General features: G+C 38.1%; 4 protein-coding genes across 4 annotated transcripts; 3 read left to right on the forward strand and 1 right to left on the reverse strand.

Annotated features, from left to right (window-relative positions):
* Window positions 4,735-6,803, forward strand: LOC109949635 (protein FAR1-RELATED SEQUENCE 5-like). The gene is made up of 3 exons (XM_020565719.1): window positions 4,735-5,200; window positions 5,447-6,078; window positions 6,729-6,803. The coding sequence occupies exons 1-3, from the start codon at window positions 4,735-4,737 to the stop codon at window positions 6,801-6,803; spliced, it is 1,173 nt and encodes a 390-aa protein (XP_020421308.1).
* On the forward strand, window positions 6,536-7,987 carry LOC109949636 (protein FAR1-RELATED SEQUENCE 5-like). Its single transcript, XM_020565720.1, has 2 exons — window positions 6,536-6,569; window positions 7,043-7,987. Exon 2 carries the CDS (start codon window positions 7,079-7,081, stop codon window positions 7,985-7,987), a length of 909 nt encoding a protein of 302 aa, XP_020421309.1. The 5' UTR covers window positions 6,536-6,569; window positions 7,043-7,078.
* Window positions 8,641-9,433, forward strand: LOC109949810. Its single transcript, XM_020566345.1, has 2 exons — window positions 8,641-9,222; window positions 9,306-9,433. Exons 1-2 carry the CDS (start codon window positions 8,789-8,791, stop codon window positions 9,397-9,399), a joined length of 528 nt encoding a protein of 175 aa, XP_020421934.1. The 5' UTR covers window positions 8,641-8,788; the 3' UTR covers window positions 9,400-9,433.
* On the reverse strand, window positions 14,527-15,249 carry LOC109949637. The gene has a single exon (XM_020565721.1). The coding sequence runs from the start codon at window positions 15,247-15,249 to the stop codon at window positions 14,527-14,529; it is 723 nt and encodes a 240-aa protein (XP_020421310.1).

Below are 16,102 nucleotides of genomic sequence, written 5' to 3' on the forward strand. Positions count from 1 at the left end.
ATTTTGAGAAATACTTCCGATCTTGAAGGATCGTATGAGTAGTCGTGCTGTCTGCGAGACAAATATCTTTGTCATAGCCTTTGTTTTGAGGGCATCCATAATTTACATCCATGCCTTCAAATAAACACACACACTGTAATCAATAAAGAAGAAAACATTACCACTTTTATTGAATTGAAATGAAAAATTAAACAACGCTTCAGCTAATACAAATAGTACATTAAGGAATTTAATCTAATTCGGACTCATAAGCTTCATTCCCTCTTTCAGTAACAAAATCAGAAACATCCAGATGCGTCTTGTTTAGCTGACGCGATATTTTTGATGAGCCATCTGTGGCTGGTGGAGCATGATCAATGTAATTTATCTCCCCTTTCATGTTCTTAAGTGAAGCTTGATAGAGATCCGCCAAATGCTTGGGCGTACGACATGCGCACACCCAATGTCTCTTTGCACCACATCTGTGACAAGTGCTTTCAACATTTCTAGGCACATGTCTCATCTGTGCCTTTCCCTTATTACGGGATGCATTTTTACCATTCATGGATGGACCGCTCCTTGGACCTAAACCCTCTGAACGAGCACCACGATCTTTTCTGCTTCATTGCCAGCGGCCACGCTTGCCCCCTCGCCCACGTTTGTGGATACTACCACGAGATGAAGTGGCATTCACTTCCTGAGATGTAGCATTTATTTCAGGAAGTGGTGCTGAGCCTGTTGGGCGAGATTGGTGATTCTTTAATAAGAGCTCATTATTCTGCTCAGCTAACAAGAGGCAAGATACAAGTTCCGAGTACTTCTTGAAACCGCTATGTCTGTATTGCTGCTAAAGGAGGACATTTGAAGCATGAAAAGTGCTCAGAGTTTTTTCGAGCATATCCTCCTCAGATATATTTTCTCCACATAGCCTCATTAATGAGGTAATTCTGTGCATAGCAGAGTTATACTCGGACACTGACTTGAAATCTTGAAATCTCAAGTGAGTCCATTTGTATCTAGCTCTTGGGAGAGTCACCATCCTCTGGTGATCGTATCTTTCACCTAGAGCTTTCCATATAACCAACGGTTCATCAACCACCACATATTCGCTCTTCAGCGCTTCATGGATGTGGCGGCGAAGAAAGATCATGGCCTTCGGATTCTCTTCAGGCGAAGCATCATTCTCATCTACAATTGTTTGTCCGAGGCCATTGGCTTGTAGATGAATTTTGGCATCCAGGACCCATGATAAATAGTTGTCCCCGGAAAGGTCCAAGGCAGCAAACTCTAGTTTTGCCAAATTTGCCATCCGAAACTTTAGGCTCGAGATCTGGGACATTAAGCCACTTATTAATAGGAATTTCAGGCCCTCATTATTCAGGTATATTAATTGATGATAAAAATAAAGTACTATGAATTTGCTGGTATGGACGATAAACTCGCACCATACCTTAAATAAAATTAAATGTGCGGTAAAGTAAATTCATAAAGTAAATTGCTTGCTGTATGGATGTTAATTCCGCACCATACTTTAAATAAAAGTAAATATACGGTAAAGTAAATTCATAAAGTATGAGGGTTAATTCTACATCATACTTTTAATAAAAGTAAATGTGCAGTAAAGTAAATTCGTAAAGTATGAGGGTTAATTCCACATCATACTTTTAATAAAAGTAAATGTGCAGTAAAGTAAATTCATAAAGTATGAGGGTTAATTCCACATCATACTTTAAGTAAGAGTAAATGTGCTTGTATGGGCACTAATTCTGCTCCATACTTTTAAATAAAAGTAAAGGCATGGAAGATAAACCCGCGCCACCCTTTTAAATAGATACTGTTGTATGGGCAATAATTCTGCTCCATACATAAAAATAAAGGCGTGGACGATAAACCCGCGCCACCCTTTTAAATAAATATTGCCGTATGGGTAATAAACCTACTCCATACCATAAATAAAATAAATGTGGGGATAAAACCTCCACCTAATGTATATGAAGTGCATAATATATCATATATTGTGGGCAATATAACTGCGCCACTATTCAAGATATAATAGATGGGTTTTAAGATCACACCATCATTTTATTACAATAATTTGTATTACAACGCGATGGGTAAAAAAAAATTACACCACCATAAAATAACAGGACGGGGAATAAAAACCGCGTCATTCCAAATTACGTTACAAAGAAGTAAATTAAACAAGCATGGATGAAACAACATAGAAATTGTGAGAACACAAAAAAGAAAGTTTGCATATCGTCGTAGTAGTAAAGTGAGAGTAGACATATGACAGAGAGGAGACAGAGAAATAACCACATAGTGTTGAGTTGGGAAAAATTCAGAAATAAAAAGGAGAGACTTTCGTGCTGATAACGTGTTATAAAACTAGAATAATCAGAGGATGAGAAGTACCACTGTAATATTGGGAGTGGGATTATATTTCTCTTTGTGGTGTTTACACTGACAAAATTTCTCCTCAGATAGACTCCACTCTTTCTCTTCTCTCTGACTCTCAATCTTTCTCTTTCTCTTAGAATCTCACTCTTTCTCTTTCTCTCTTTCGTATGTTTACAAGCAAATATAATGTCTATTTATAGGCAAAACAAATGGCCTTTAAGGGAGACATAATGATTTCTCCCCAACATCATTATCCCATCTTTTGACTAATACCCTCTAGCTATATCTCCATCTTTTGACGAATGCCCTATAGCTTTATCTATGTGGGCTTCACTTCTTTATAACATTTTATGCTTTATAAGTGTGATACTTTTACACCAATTAAAAAAGATTGGTGGGTTGATGAGTTGATGGGCTTGATAGTGAAGGCCATACATGATGGGAGCTTCTATAGTGAGTGGAAAGTTATAAGGGGTGTTTTTGAGGGGTATGTTAGAGCCGTTGGATTTCATCCAACGGTGAGTTTTTAAAAGAGGGTGCATGTAGAATTGGGTTGAAATCTAACTCGTTAGAAACCCAACTTCAGTTGAAGATCTTTCCCTCTTTCCCTCTCTGTGAAAAACTCAAGAACACAATCCTCTCTTTTTGAATGTAAAGCAAACCCACAATTAGAAGGATCCAAAGCTCCCAAACCCTATAGTCACTCCATTGTCATCGGCTCCTTGGGAGGCCTGCGATCTATGGTATCCTCGATATTACGATTAATGGCTCTTACCTAGCTGTTGCCCTGTTTTGATTCTATGGCTCAAGTGAAAACCCCTTCTCTTTTTCATTCAGCTGACAAGATTCCAGATGAAAGCAAAGTAGCATATCTCTTTTTGTAGCCAGTAGTTGTTCCTCGATTTTGGTAGAGATGGAGTCTCAAATACCAAAGAGTCTTCTCTAATGTCCACCACATTCTCTCAAGCTGACTGACTTCGGAGCTCCCGATTGACTTTGAGAGGTAAGTTCACTTGCTGGATTGATTTTATTGGGTTTGGTTTATTTTTTGTGAGGGTGGGAAATTCGTCATTTGTGGCATCAATAATGCGTCATTTGTGGAATCAATAATGTGTCATTTCCTTATGAATATTCAATATACTTAGTTGGTTGTTTTTGGTGGGGGTGGAAAATTATGAAATGTAGGTAAAAGATCCTAAACTTAGGCTTAATGACATTATAGGAGTAAGCATTTGGAGAGGATATTGGGTGAAGTTCTGTAATTGGTGGTTTGAATTACATTTGTGCTCTTAGTTGAATATGTTGGTTCTAAGGTTATTTTTTCCAGATTATTTCACAAGAGATGACGTAACTATTATTAAATTTTGCTTGCGTTTTGTGTAATCGGAATCCAACAAGTTAGGCTATGCGTGTTTTGTGTCAATTTGGGCAATGTTTTGTGTAAGTGGAATGCATTGATATGTTGTGATGCAGTAATGACTGATTAATAAATTAATATTTGCTATGCAGTAATATAGAAGTGGATCAATAATATACGTAGATAAAATGTCTGGGGGCTCAGAGAGTGATGACTGTGTAACAGTTAATGGGAGGGTTTATATTCCCTGAAGTAAGAAATGAGGAAACACCAGCAGTTGGAATGAAGTTCGACTCGCTTGACCTCGTTTACACTTTCTATAATAGATATGCATTCTTGGCTGGCTTTGGTATTCAACTTCATTCCAGCTTTTGGGAGAAAAATAAGAAAGAGATTTTGAGGAAATAATTTGTATGTTGCAAACAAGGTGCATACATGAGAGATGAAACTCGGGAGAGAAAAAGACAACGGGGAATAAGTAGATGCAATTGCAAAGCTAAGATTGTGGTTGTGAAGACAAATGGGAGCAAGAAGTATACCATCTCTCTTTTTACAGAGGGACACAATCATAAGATAACACCCTCAGAAAGAATGCATTTATTGAGATCACACCGTCATATTTCAGATTCTACAAAAGTACTCACAAAACAGTTGGGTTCAGTTAATATTCTCATTCATCATAAGGTAAGTATTTTCGAGGTGCAATCCGGAGGAATGGATAAAATCGGTTTTATCAAAAAAGATATCTACAATCTTGAATGTAGTGTGAATGGGAAGCTGAGGAACTACGATGTTGAACTAGTGACCGAGTATTTTATGGCTGAACAGAAAAAAAAAATGAGGCTTTTTATTTCAAGATTGAGGGAGATGGCCATGACAGGTTTAGTCAATGTTTTTGGGCAGAAGCAACTTCTAGACGGGCATATGGGTTTTATAGAGATGTTGTTGTATTCGATACCACATTCAACACGAATCGATACGACTTGACATTTGCACCAATGTTGGGAGTTAATAACCATGATCAGACAATTGTCTTAGCATGCGCATTTTTGGGCAAGGAAACGACTGAGTCGTTTATTTGGATGTTTGAGGAGTTTAAGAAAGCCATGCCAGGTGGCAAACCTAAAACGATCATTACAGATCAAGATGCGGCAATGACCAGAGCGATTTCAATAGCCTTCCCGAGTACATTTCATCGACTTTGCATATGGCACATCACATCAAAGTTCTCTGTTAAGTTACCACATTCTGCTTATAAGGAGTATTGGCATGAATTTCAAAAAGCCATATGGGATACTGACAATAAGGATGAGTTTGATGCAAAATGGAATATTGTGGTTACAAAGGCTGGTTTGACTGACCATCCATGGCTAAGTTCAATGTTTGATTTAAGGGAATCTAGGGTTCCAGCCTACGCACGACATTTTTTTGCCGTTAGAATGTCAAGCAGCCAAAGAGCGGAAGGTTCTCATGGTTTTTTCAAGCAATACATATCAAAGAGAAATTCGTTGATGGATTTCATAATACAATTTGAGAGGGCACTTTCTCATCAACGTCAAAAAGAGTTAGTTGCTGATCACGTAGATGCATTTGAAGTGGCTCAATGTATTCTACCGATGCCAATGAACAAACAAATGGCTACCTTGTACACAAGGAAAATGTTTCAAAAGTTTGAGAAAGAACTAATACAAAGTACTGCATGTTTCCTAGAGCTCAAAACAGAGGATGCTTCTAAAGTTGTCTTTAACGTGGGCGAAAGGAAAAATTGGGAAACAAGAGTGGCAGAAGTCGTATATGTCAAAGATTCTGACCACGCATCGTGTAGCTGCAAAAGATTTGAATTTGTTGGAATTATTTGCAAGCACATCCTAGCATTGTTCAGAAGGGACCAGATTGAATATATGCCGGATAAATATATTTTGAAGAGGTGGAAGAAAACTGCTAAATCTGGATTGGTGTCAGATGCAAATGGCAACAAAATTAAAGACTCTGCAGATCCTGGTCTTTTAATAAAGCGGAGTACAATGTCTCGACTTGCTTCAGATGTGGTTGAGGATGCATTAATGAGTGAAGAAGGATGTGAGCTACTGTCAGAGACTCTAAAAAGTTTGCAGGTGAAGTTGAAGTTGTTGAAGGATGGACCAAGTAATAACGAAGTTGGAGGGTTCAGCTCTCAAACACAATATATGAAAGACCCTAAGAGAGTGAGGTGCAAAGGAAGGTCGAAACGAGTAACGGGAGCAAAGGAAAAGGTAATGAAGCGAGGGAGCTTCTATAGTGAGTGGGAAGTTATAAGGGGTGTTTTTGAGGGGTATGTAAGAGCCGTTGGATTTCATCCAACGGTGAGTTTTTAAAAGAGGGTGCATGTAGAATCGGGTTGAAATCTAACCCGTTAGAAACCCAACTTCAGTTGTTCCCCTCTTTCCCTCTCTGTGAAAAACTGAAGAACACAATCCTTTCTTTTTGAATGTAAAGCAAACCCACAATTAGAAGGATCCAAATCTCCCAAACCTTATAGTCACTCCACTGTCATTAGCTCGTTGGGAGGCCTGCGATCTATGGTATCCTGGGTATTACGAAGAATGGCTCTTACCTAGTTGTTGCCCTGTTTTGATTCTATGGCTCAAGTGAAAACCCCTTCTCTTTTTCATTCAGCTGACAAGATTCCAGATGAAAGCAAAGTAGCATATCTGTTTTTGTAGCTAGAAGCCGCAGCAGCAGTTGTTCCTTGATTTTGGTAGAGATGGAGTCTCAAATACCAAAGAGTCTTCTGTAATGTCCACCACATTGTTTCAAGCTGACTGACTTCAGAGCTCCCGATTGATTTTGAGAGGTAAGTTCACTTGCTGGATTGATTTTATTGGGTTAGGTTTATTTTTTGTGAGGGTGGGAAATTCGTCATTTGTGGCATCAATAATGTGTCATTTCCTTATGAATATTAAATATACTTAGTTCATTGTTGTTGGTCAGGGTGGAAAATTATGAAATGTAGGTAAAAGAACCTAAACTTAGGCTTAATGACATTAGGAGTAAGCAGTTGGAGAGGATATTGGGTGAAGTTCTGTAATTGGTGGTTTGAATTACATTTGTGTTTTTAGTTGAACATGTTGGTTCTAATGTTATTTTGGCCAGATTATTTCACAAGAGATTACGTAACTTTTATGAAATTTTGCTTGTGTTTTGTGTAATCGGAAGTTAGGCTATGCGTATTTTGTGTCAATTTGGGCAATGTTTTGTGTAAGTGGAATGCATTGATATGTTGTGATGCAGTAATGACTGATTAATGAATGAATAATTGCTATGCAGTAATATAGAAGTGGATCAATAATATACGTAGATAAAATGTCTGGGGGCTCAGAGAGTGATGAATGTGCAACAGCTAATGGGAGGGTTTATATTCCTGAAGTAAGAAATGAGGAAACACCAGCAGTTGGGATGAAGTTTGACTCGCTTGACCTCGTTTACAATTTCTATAATAGATATGCATTCTTGGCTGGCTTTGGTATTCGACTTCATTCTAGCTTTTGGGGGAAAAATAAGAAAGAGATTTTGAGGAAAGAATTTGTATGTTGCAAACAAGGTGCATACAGGAAGGATGAAACTCGGGAGAGAAAAAGACAACGGGGAATAAGTAGATGCAATTGCAAAGCAAAGATTGTGGTTGTGAAGACAAATGGGAGCAAGAAGTATACCATTTCTCTTTTTGCAGAGGGACACAATCATAAGATGACACCCTCAGAAAGAATGCATTTATTGAGATCACACCGTCATATTTCAGATTCTACAAAAGTACTCACAAAACAGTTGGGTTCAGTTAATATTCCCATTCATCAGAAGGTAAGTATTTTCGAGGTGCAATCCGGAGGAATGGATAAAATCGGTTGTATCAAAAAAGATATCTACAATCTTGAATGTAGTGTGAATGGGAAGCTGAGGAACCACGATGTTGAACTAGTGACCGAGTATTTTATGGCTGAACAGAAAAAAAATGAGGCTTTTTATTTCAAGATTGAGGGAGATGGGCATGACAGGTTTAGTCGATGTTTTTGGGCAGATGCAACTTCTAGACGGGCGTATGGGTTTTTTGGAGATGTTGTTGTATTCGATACCACATTCAACACGAATCGATACGACTTGACATTTGCACCAATGTTGGGAGTTAATAACCATGGTCAGACAATTGTGTTAGCATGCGCATTTTTGAGCAAGGAAACGACTGAATCGTTTGTTTGGATGTTTGAGGAGTTTTAAGAAAGCCATGCCAGGTGGGGAACCTAAAACGATCATTACAGATCAAGATGCGGCAATGGCCATAGCGATTTCAATAGCCTTCCCGAGTACATTTCATCGACTTTGCATATGGCACATCACATCAAAGTTCTCTGTTAAGTTACCACGTGACGCTTATAAGGAGTATTGGCCTGAATTTCAGAAAGCCATATGGGATACTGACAATAAGGATGAGTTTGATGCACAATGGAATATTGTGGTTACAAAGGCTGGTTTGACTGCCATCCATGGCTAAGTTCAATGTTTGATTTAAGGGAATCTTGGGTTCCAGCCTACACACGACAATTTTTTGCCGCTGGAATGTCAAGCAGCCAAAGAGCGGAAGGTTCTCATGGTTTTTTCAAGCAATACATATCAAGGAGAAATTCGTTGATGGATTTCATAATACGATTTGAGAGGGCACTTTCTCATCAACGTGAAAAAGAGTTAGTTGCTGATCACGTAGATGCATTTGAAGTGGCTCAATGTCTTCTACCGATGCCAATGAACAAACAAATGGCTACCTTGTACACAAGGACAATGTTTCAAAAGTTTGAGCAAGAACTAATACAAAGTACAGCATGTTTCCTAGAGCTCAAAATAGAGGATGCTTGTAAAGTTGTGTTCAACGTGAGCGAAAGGAAAAATTGGGAAACAAGAGTGGCAGAAGTCGTATATGTCAAAGATTCTGACCACGCATCGTGTAGCTGCAAAAGATTTGAATTTGTTGGAATTATTTGCAAGCACATCCTAGCATTGTTCAGAAGGGACCAGATTGAATATATGCCCGATAAATATATTTTGAAGAGGTGGAAGAAAACTGCGAAATGTGGATTGGTGTCAGATGCAAATGGCAACGAAATTAAAGACTGTGCAGATCCTGGCCTTCTAATAAAGCGGAGTACAATGTCTCGACTTGCTTCAGATGTGGTTGAGGATGCATTAATGAGTGAAGAAGGATGTGAGCTACTGTCAGAGACTCTAAAAAGTTTGCAGGTGAAGTTGAAGTTGCTGAAGGATGGACCAAGTAATAACGAAGTTGGAGGGTCCAGCTCTCAAACACAATATATGAAAGACCCTAAGAGAGTGAGGTGCAAAGGAAGGTCGAAAGGAGTAACGGGAGCAAAGGAAAAGGCAATGAAGCGAGGGATTAGACACTGTCAGGAGTGTGGACACATTGGTCATGATAGAAGACAATGCCCAGCCTTGAACACACCGTAAGATGCTAACACTATTTGTAATAACATCTAAAATATGAAAAGGTAAAATTTTTATGTGCTTGTGTTTGATGTTTATGCAGGACATCACCGTCGAACAATGACGAATCAACTCCAATACATCGTAGTGACCCATTATTCGACGATTTTGACAGGATGCACGGACCAACTGAATGATTTATATTTGTATTAGACGAAATGTGGTTGTTATGAAGATTAATGATCAAGTGAAGTTTTATAGATTCAGTTTTTGAATGTTATTGTGTTTTTGTTCAGGTCCACCGATGAGCTCTTACTATGTCCACTGGTAATTGAAATGAAAATTTGCTTGGTTTCATTCTTCCATGAAATTTGGAGACATGTTAATTTTACGTCTTCTCCCTATTTATAAATTTTCATAGACAATTGATCAAGTATGAAATTTGTAGTTATGTGAAGAAGCAATGACTTTTACCATGTAAAATGGGCAGTTTAGGGTGAAATTTGTTTTAACAGAGATTCATTTTTCAAATCCTCACGGTAATGCAGCAATTACAGCAGCCAGCTGTTGTTTCCATTACCAGTAATCATTTCCAGCAGTAGCCACTTTTTCCGACTGGTTATTAGGGGCACGATTTTGTACACTTTTGTAAGTGAAGGATACTTGAAGCACTTTGTTGGAACAGAGCAAATAGAAAGCAGCGGGTAAAAAAAAAACATAACATTCAAAAACTGCATTTCGATACTTAGGTGAAAAATATTAAAGGGTACACTAACTTACATAAATACTCATAATTCCACACACAAAAGAACATTTGATTGCAAAATATTATGTGCTTCCTCATAGCAATACCACGATCTCCCCAACCAACTGAACAACGGTAGCCACAATCACTGGGTCGTACTCGTCAGCTTCTTCTTAGCAGGTCTCACATGCTTATGGCCACTCATATCCCTAGTGATATACACCAAATAAATCTTCAGCAATATTTGGAATTTTATTATATATAAATAAACCATAAACCATTCAGTAAACAATGTATAGCACATGTTATGTTACTTATGACTCACGTGTCAGATTTTTTTGAACACATTAGTACTCCAGCTCTTTAATGTAAATGGACATGATAAGGAGCATTTACTGATTCCCGGCTTTCTGTGATATTGACTGCTTCTTGAATAATATTTCCATATTTGCAAAATATAATGTTAGACATTATAACACATGATGACTTGCAATACATAGTCCCAATAATTATATATGAAGCAAATGAAACTGATATTTGTGTTATTTTAAGTTAGATAATGACATTAAGGGAGTATATGTGCAATACCACGGTCACCCTCAACCAACTGAACAGCGGTAGCCGCAATCACTTAGTCGTATCGGTCGGCTTCTTCCGAGCAGCTTTGACGTGCTTATGCTCATTCATGTCACCCCCATCGTCTAGTATCTCTCTCACAGCATCAGGGGACACATAGTTCCAATCATAACTTGTATGAGTAGTTGCCGCAAATGCTCGGAATTTGTCGAATCCTTCGTTGAATGCCAACTCCAGTTCAGTATGGTGCTGTTCGCATCGCATATGGTTCATCAAACAACCTTTCATTTCATCATTCATTACTGTATCCAACTCCTCAGCTTTCAGCTTCCTGCTATGACTCAGCTTCAAGTACTTGTTCTTTTGGGATAACGCTTTGTTCACCCTAATGTTAAGATCAGCCAAAATTGCCTCGTCTTCAACACATTTCTCGTGCCATGAATTGATCAGTCTGGAATTATAATCCAGCTTGCCACTGACTGCATGTATTGCCTCTAATGGATCATCGAAGTCCCCCTCACTCCCAAATGATGTTGAAAAAGGAAGGGGTCGGCGAGTACAATGTGAAAATAGAACCTGCGACTCCAATTTGTCATGTTCGATTGTGTTGTTGGCGCTTGAAGAGGTTGACATGCTTGAATAATCCTCTTTGTTTTGGGAGGATGAGGATTGCATATGCAATTTTGTTTGAGAAAGGGAACATAGGTTTATAGACCAACATACCAAAGCTTGTGTGTAGTCAACATATGTACTTTTTGGCGGGAATTTTTTAAAAATAGGTGTCAGCTTTTGCTTTTCAAGCATGTCAACCTCACACTCTCCTTACACCACTGATAGTGGTTGAAAGAAAGTCAATGGAAGTGACATCTACTTAGTTAACTCAACCAAACTAGTTAGGATTAAACTTAGATTGTATCAGACCAAAAAATAATTTCTACTTTGTCAACCAAATATTTTTTGGCGGGAACCCTTTTCTTGGTATTACTATCACCCCTTTCATATAAAATCTCCTTCCACACAAAACTCACTCCTCCACCGAATCTGTCTCCATCTACCGATACTCTCTCAAGCAAACAAACTCATTCCCCCCAAAGAATGAGCATAAGCACAACCAAGTTTGATGTGAGCATAATAAACACCCCTCCAAACAAAGACCGGCTTCGACACGCAAGTGAGTCACCAGACAAGCAATGTGACATTGCTAGACAGAATGACCATTTTGTTGGAAGTTTTGAGTCTGAAAGAGTTGTTGCTTTTTGGAAGGAGAGGCATCTTCAACTTGGTGATGAAATCCAAAGGGCAAGGGCACGTTTGGAATTTGTGGAAGGCCAAATTGAAGATGACAAAAGGCAGGCCAATCTGGATAGGGCGAAGTTGCAGCGCATGAAGCGTAGACACAAACGACTTCGGAGTGTAGCTGTTCAAAAATACAAGAACTCATCTAATGCAGTGGAGTCAAAGAAGCGTGTGATGCAAGCTGGATTCGACTACTTCCGATCCTATGCAAAACTCGTCGTACCCGGGTTTGATTGGTCATCTATTACCGTTTTCGACGTCACCAAATATACTCAGCAAGGGAAGTAACCATTTTGGTTCTCGTGTTTGAGCAGAGGCAAATAAGTGGAATTGGAATTTTCGTTACACTCTGCTTCAAAGCTATTTTGATGCTAACTACTATGGAAGATTTAAACCTTAATATTTTGATGTCTTTAATTACGAAAACAGAAGATGCAAAGAGCCCATCTACTTGAGTCATATGTTGCTGCCATGTCCATTTGTTTTTGATCACTTATCAGATTTGGACATGGTTGCATCATATGCAATGTTGCCTTTATTTATTATATGTTAGGACAAGGTTTATGGAAAAGCTTTTGTGAGTGCGTTTGTGACAAGGTTATGGAATTATTATGTACACTTTATATATTGTTTTTTGTACTGGTTCATTTCCTACTATTTCTTGCTTTCTTTATATTTTATGTTTATGGAATCCCTCTCAAAGTTAACATATACTGTGAAAAAAATATTATGCAACTGATTATATAATCACTCATATAGACTAGGACAAATATTCACTAAGGGTTTTAAAATTGCTTCACTTGTGTGAGGTTATTGAGAAAAAGTATGGCATTATTTATGTGATTTGACATGATTGAAAATATATTACTGATTCCCAATGCGGCGTCATATGGACAACTTATTGAATACCTGTGACGTGTTAATAACTCTAGGTGCAGTTGCATGTGGACAACTTATTGAATACCTCTGACGTGTTAAAAACTCTAGGTGCAGTTGCATGTGGACAACTTATTGAATACGAACTGACGTCTTCAAAGCTCTAGGAGTAGTTGCAATGATGGCTTCAAAGCATGTGCAATTATTATTTATGTACATTATTATAACAAAACATATTATTGTATATAGTGAAACTAAATGTTGTATTATTAGAAATTATATTTCGAATATTATCCGAAATATACGTGTTAACGTGAATTTGGGTTAAGAGGAAAGTGAGTTATGTACAAATAATTTTCATTTTCTCATTTTCCGGGCATTTTTTGGATTTTCGTAGAATTTATTACCTATGTCCACAGATTGTTGCACTAAAAAAGACAAAATAATAGCAAGAGGACACCTGGCGCGATCTCAGCCCGTCACTGATGGCCACACCCTCCCATTTTACCCTAAATTATTATTTTATTACTTTTCCTTACAAAAATCAGAACTAATTACACACAAAATAAAAAAATTATCCGAAAATTGCTACGAACTCATTGACACTCCATCTCCGTTGCTGAATTCTCCGATTCATTGTTATCTCCGTTGCTGAATTCTCCGATTCATTGTTACGCATTTGTAAAATTAATTCCCAACATTAACGGGAGATGGTTGTTGAAGTAGGTTATTCAAGTTGAAGTTAACAAACATCAATACTTAGGGTTAGGAGGAAAGTGAGTTATGTAACACAATTTGGATTATTTCATTGCGAGACGGATGATTTATAGGTTCTCCTCGTTTTATGACGTCACAAGGAGGCCCGGGTCATTTTCCCAACCTATAGTAGGAATTTCCTACTATTTTTTACCTAATTTCAAGGATTTTTCCACTAAAATAGCCAACCCTAATTGCAAGAAGACACCTGCCGCGATCTCAGGCCGTCACCTTTCACCACTTCCACAAGTGTACGTCAGTCAACATGGCCACATCCTCCCATTTTACCCTAAATTATTATTTTATTACTTTTTTTGTTGGAAAATTCACAACTAAATACACAAAAATTATAAAAAAGATCCTAACATTTCAACGAACTTATTGAGATTTCATCTTCCTACTTAAATCCCTGTTTCATGGTTATGCTACATTAGTATTTTATTATTATTAATCCACAATTATTATAATTATTATGATATTACTTTTTAGGCTGTCCATTTGTTAATTATATTTAGTCCAACTTGTTTAAAACAATTTTATTTTCCGTGCGAATAGGCCATTTGTAGTGCTCATCGGTTTCTCTGTTCTTCAATTTGTTAAATTTTTTATTTTTTAGGTTGAAGGGATGTTTTCAAACATAATATGGAAATATACAAGTCATCCATTGTACTCCTTCCACACAAACAAATTATTCAACGTCATTCACTGTTCAACTTTTGCTTAAGAAACGTGTAACCAAATCCTGTCGGATATGCTAAGTGGGAAAATGTCATTCCCAAGCATTGGCGAAAAGACACCTATTTACTCCATGCATGACTTTTGGTTTACCAAATATGAATATTGGGGTCGGTGAGCAAAATATCTGTGTCAGTAAAATGTCATTCCTAGCCGTCTATGATGTAAGTAATCATTCCGCTATATAATAAATATTATACATTTATATATAAAACGGTTTATGACAAAATACCAACATTTGAACAACATTTAAACTGAGATAGGTATAACGTAGCCAGCCAACCTAGAAGTGAAGAGAAGCAAGTCCACAATGCATCAAAACCGTAAATTCGTACTAAAACTAATGCAAAAATACGTGATTCCCTGGCACAACATACTCACGCAGGATGTTGCACCAAAAAATACTCTCACGGTGCCATTTGCATCGGTTACAACAAGTCCACAACGCAGGATTTATCTTGTCTTCACTAGGCCAGCCTGGAATAACAAAATACCATTCATTGTTGTTACAAGCGCTGCACCGATTGAACTTAATCTTCCCATAGTCAAACATATCTACGATATGTCTTGCAACAAATGCTCCGCGACATCTTCCTGTCAAAGCATCCCTGGTTCCTTTCATATCAATTTTGTTACGTTGATTCAAAGAACACAAGAATTGTAATGCATCCTCTTTTGACTGACCAATTCCGGACATACCAAGTAGTCCAACTACATATGCCGCTTTCATATGGCCTGCCGTGGCTGCAATGCGCATCCCATACAACGCTTCCACCTTACCGTGCTTGAAAAAACCTTCGAATGCTTCTCTAAATATGGACTCAGGGTTATCGCAAGCCCTGCATTGTTGCAAGAAATGCTGGACCGCAGGTCTGGCACGGTACCAGATAGGATGGTATGGGTACTTTGCCATTGAAATGGTGTTCCACACTTGTGGACTGTTTGCCAAAGTTCGGAACAATCGGCACACAGATGCCATACGGAAGAGATCTTCCGATGATTCGGTTGCCACGTATAACATGACTTGAAACCAAGCGGACTCCGGGATGAAGGCTTCGGGCATATCGAAATGGACATGCTTCCTTCTCTTTCCTCCGACTGTAGTGAAGTGTTTCGAATTCATTGAAAAGTTTTTGGAATGGAACGATTTGAGGAGTGGCAGAGGGGATAAATGATAATATTTGGGGTACACGTTTTGTTTTAGCCTCTGTTTATAGTGTTTTGAAAAGGTGTTTCCAGTTGGGGTTTTTCCAAGTTGACCCTTTTGAAAGAAACTGAACCCCAGTGAATTAAAACTTAAGACAAAAGAAGGGAAAACGTCATAACGGTGCATACAGAGTCAGACAGTCAAAAAGTTAATTAAATGGCTATTTGCATAGCCATTTTTGGGTTTATCCCACTATCAAATTCATTGATACAAATGTGATGGATTACTAACTAGTGACAGAAGGTCCCATCATATACTTTTTCATTTTCCCACACCCAACTACCCCTAGTAATGTTATTAAAATGGAACCAATAATGACGGATTCTTATCCAACTAGTTGCCTTAATGAAATATAAATAAATTAATAAAATTGAAGCAGTGTCCCGTCATTATTCAGAAAATATATTTGGTAGTGAAGTAGTTTATATTGCTTTTCGGGCTAAAAGATGTCACAATGCTGACGGTACAGGTGTCGACATCGTGACCAACCCACCAAATGATCCCAAAAAAATTAAATATAACTCGATTTGGGCAGAGATGAGAGAGAGCTGAGTGACAAGTTTAGGGTTATGAGTGAAGGGGTATGAATGACAACTATGAGTGAGAAGGTATGAGTCCGAAGAGGTTTCAGTGAGAAGATCTGAGTGAGAAGAGGTACAACTGAGAAGATTCAACATGTCTTCGTCTTCATCTCCCGCTCAAACAAAGA

This window comes from Prunus persica, chromosome G6 (assembly GCF_000346465.2).
Source record: "Prunus persica cultivar Lovell chromosome G6, Prunus_persica_NCBIv2, whole genome shotgun sequence".
In the NCBI taxonomy this organism is placed as follows: Eukaryota; Viridiplantae; Streptophyta; class Magnoliopsida; order Rosales; family Rosaceae; genus Prunus; species Prunus persica.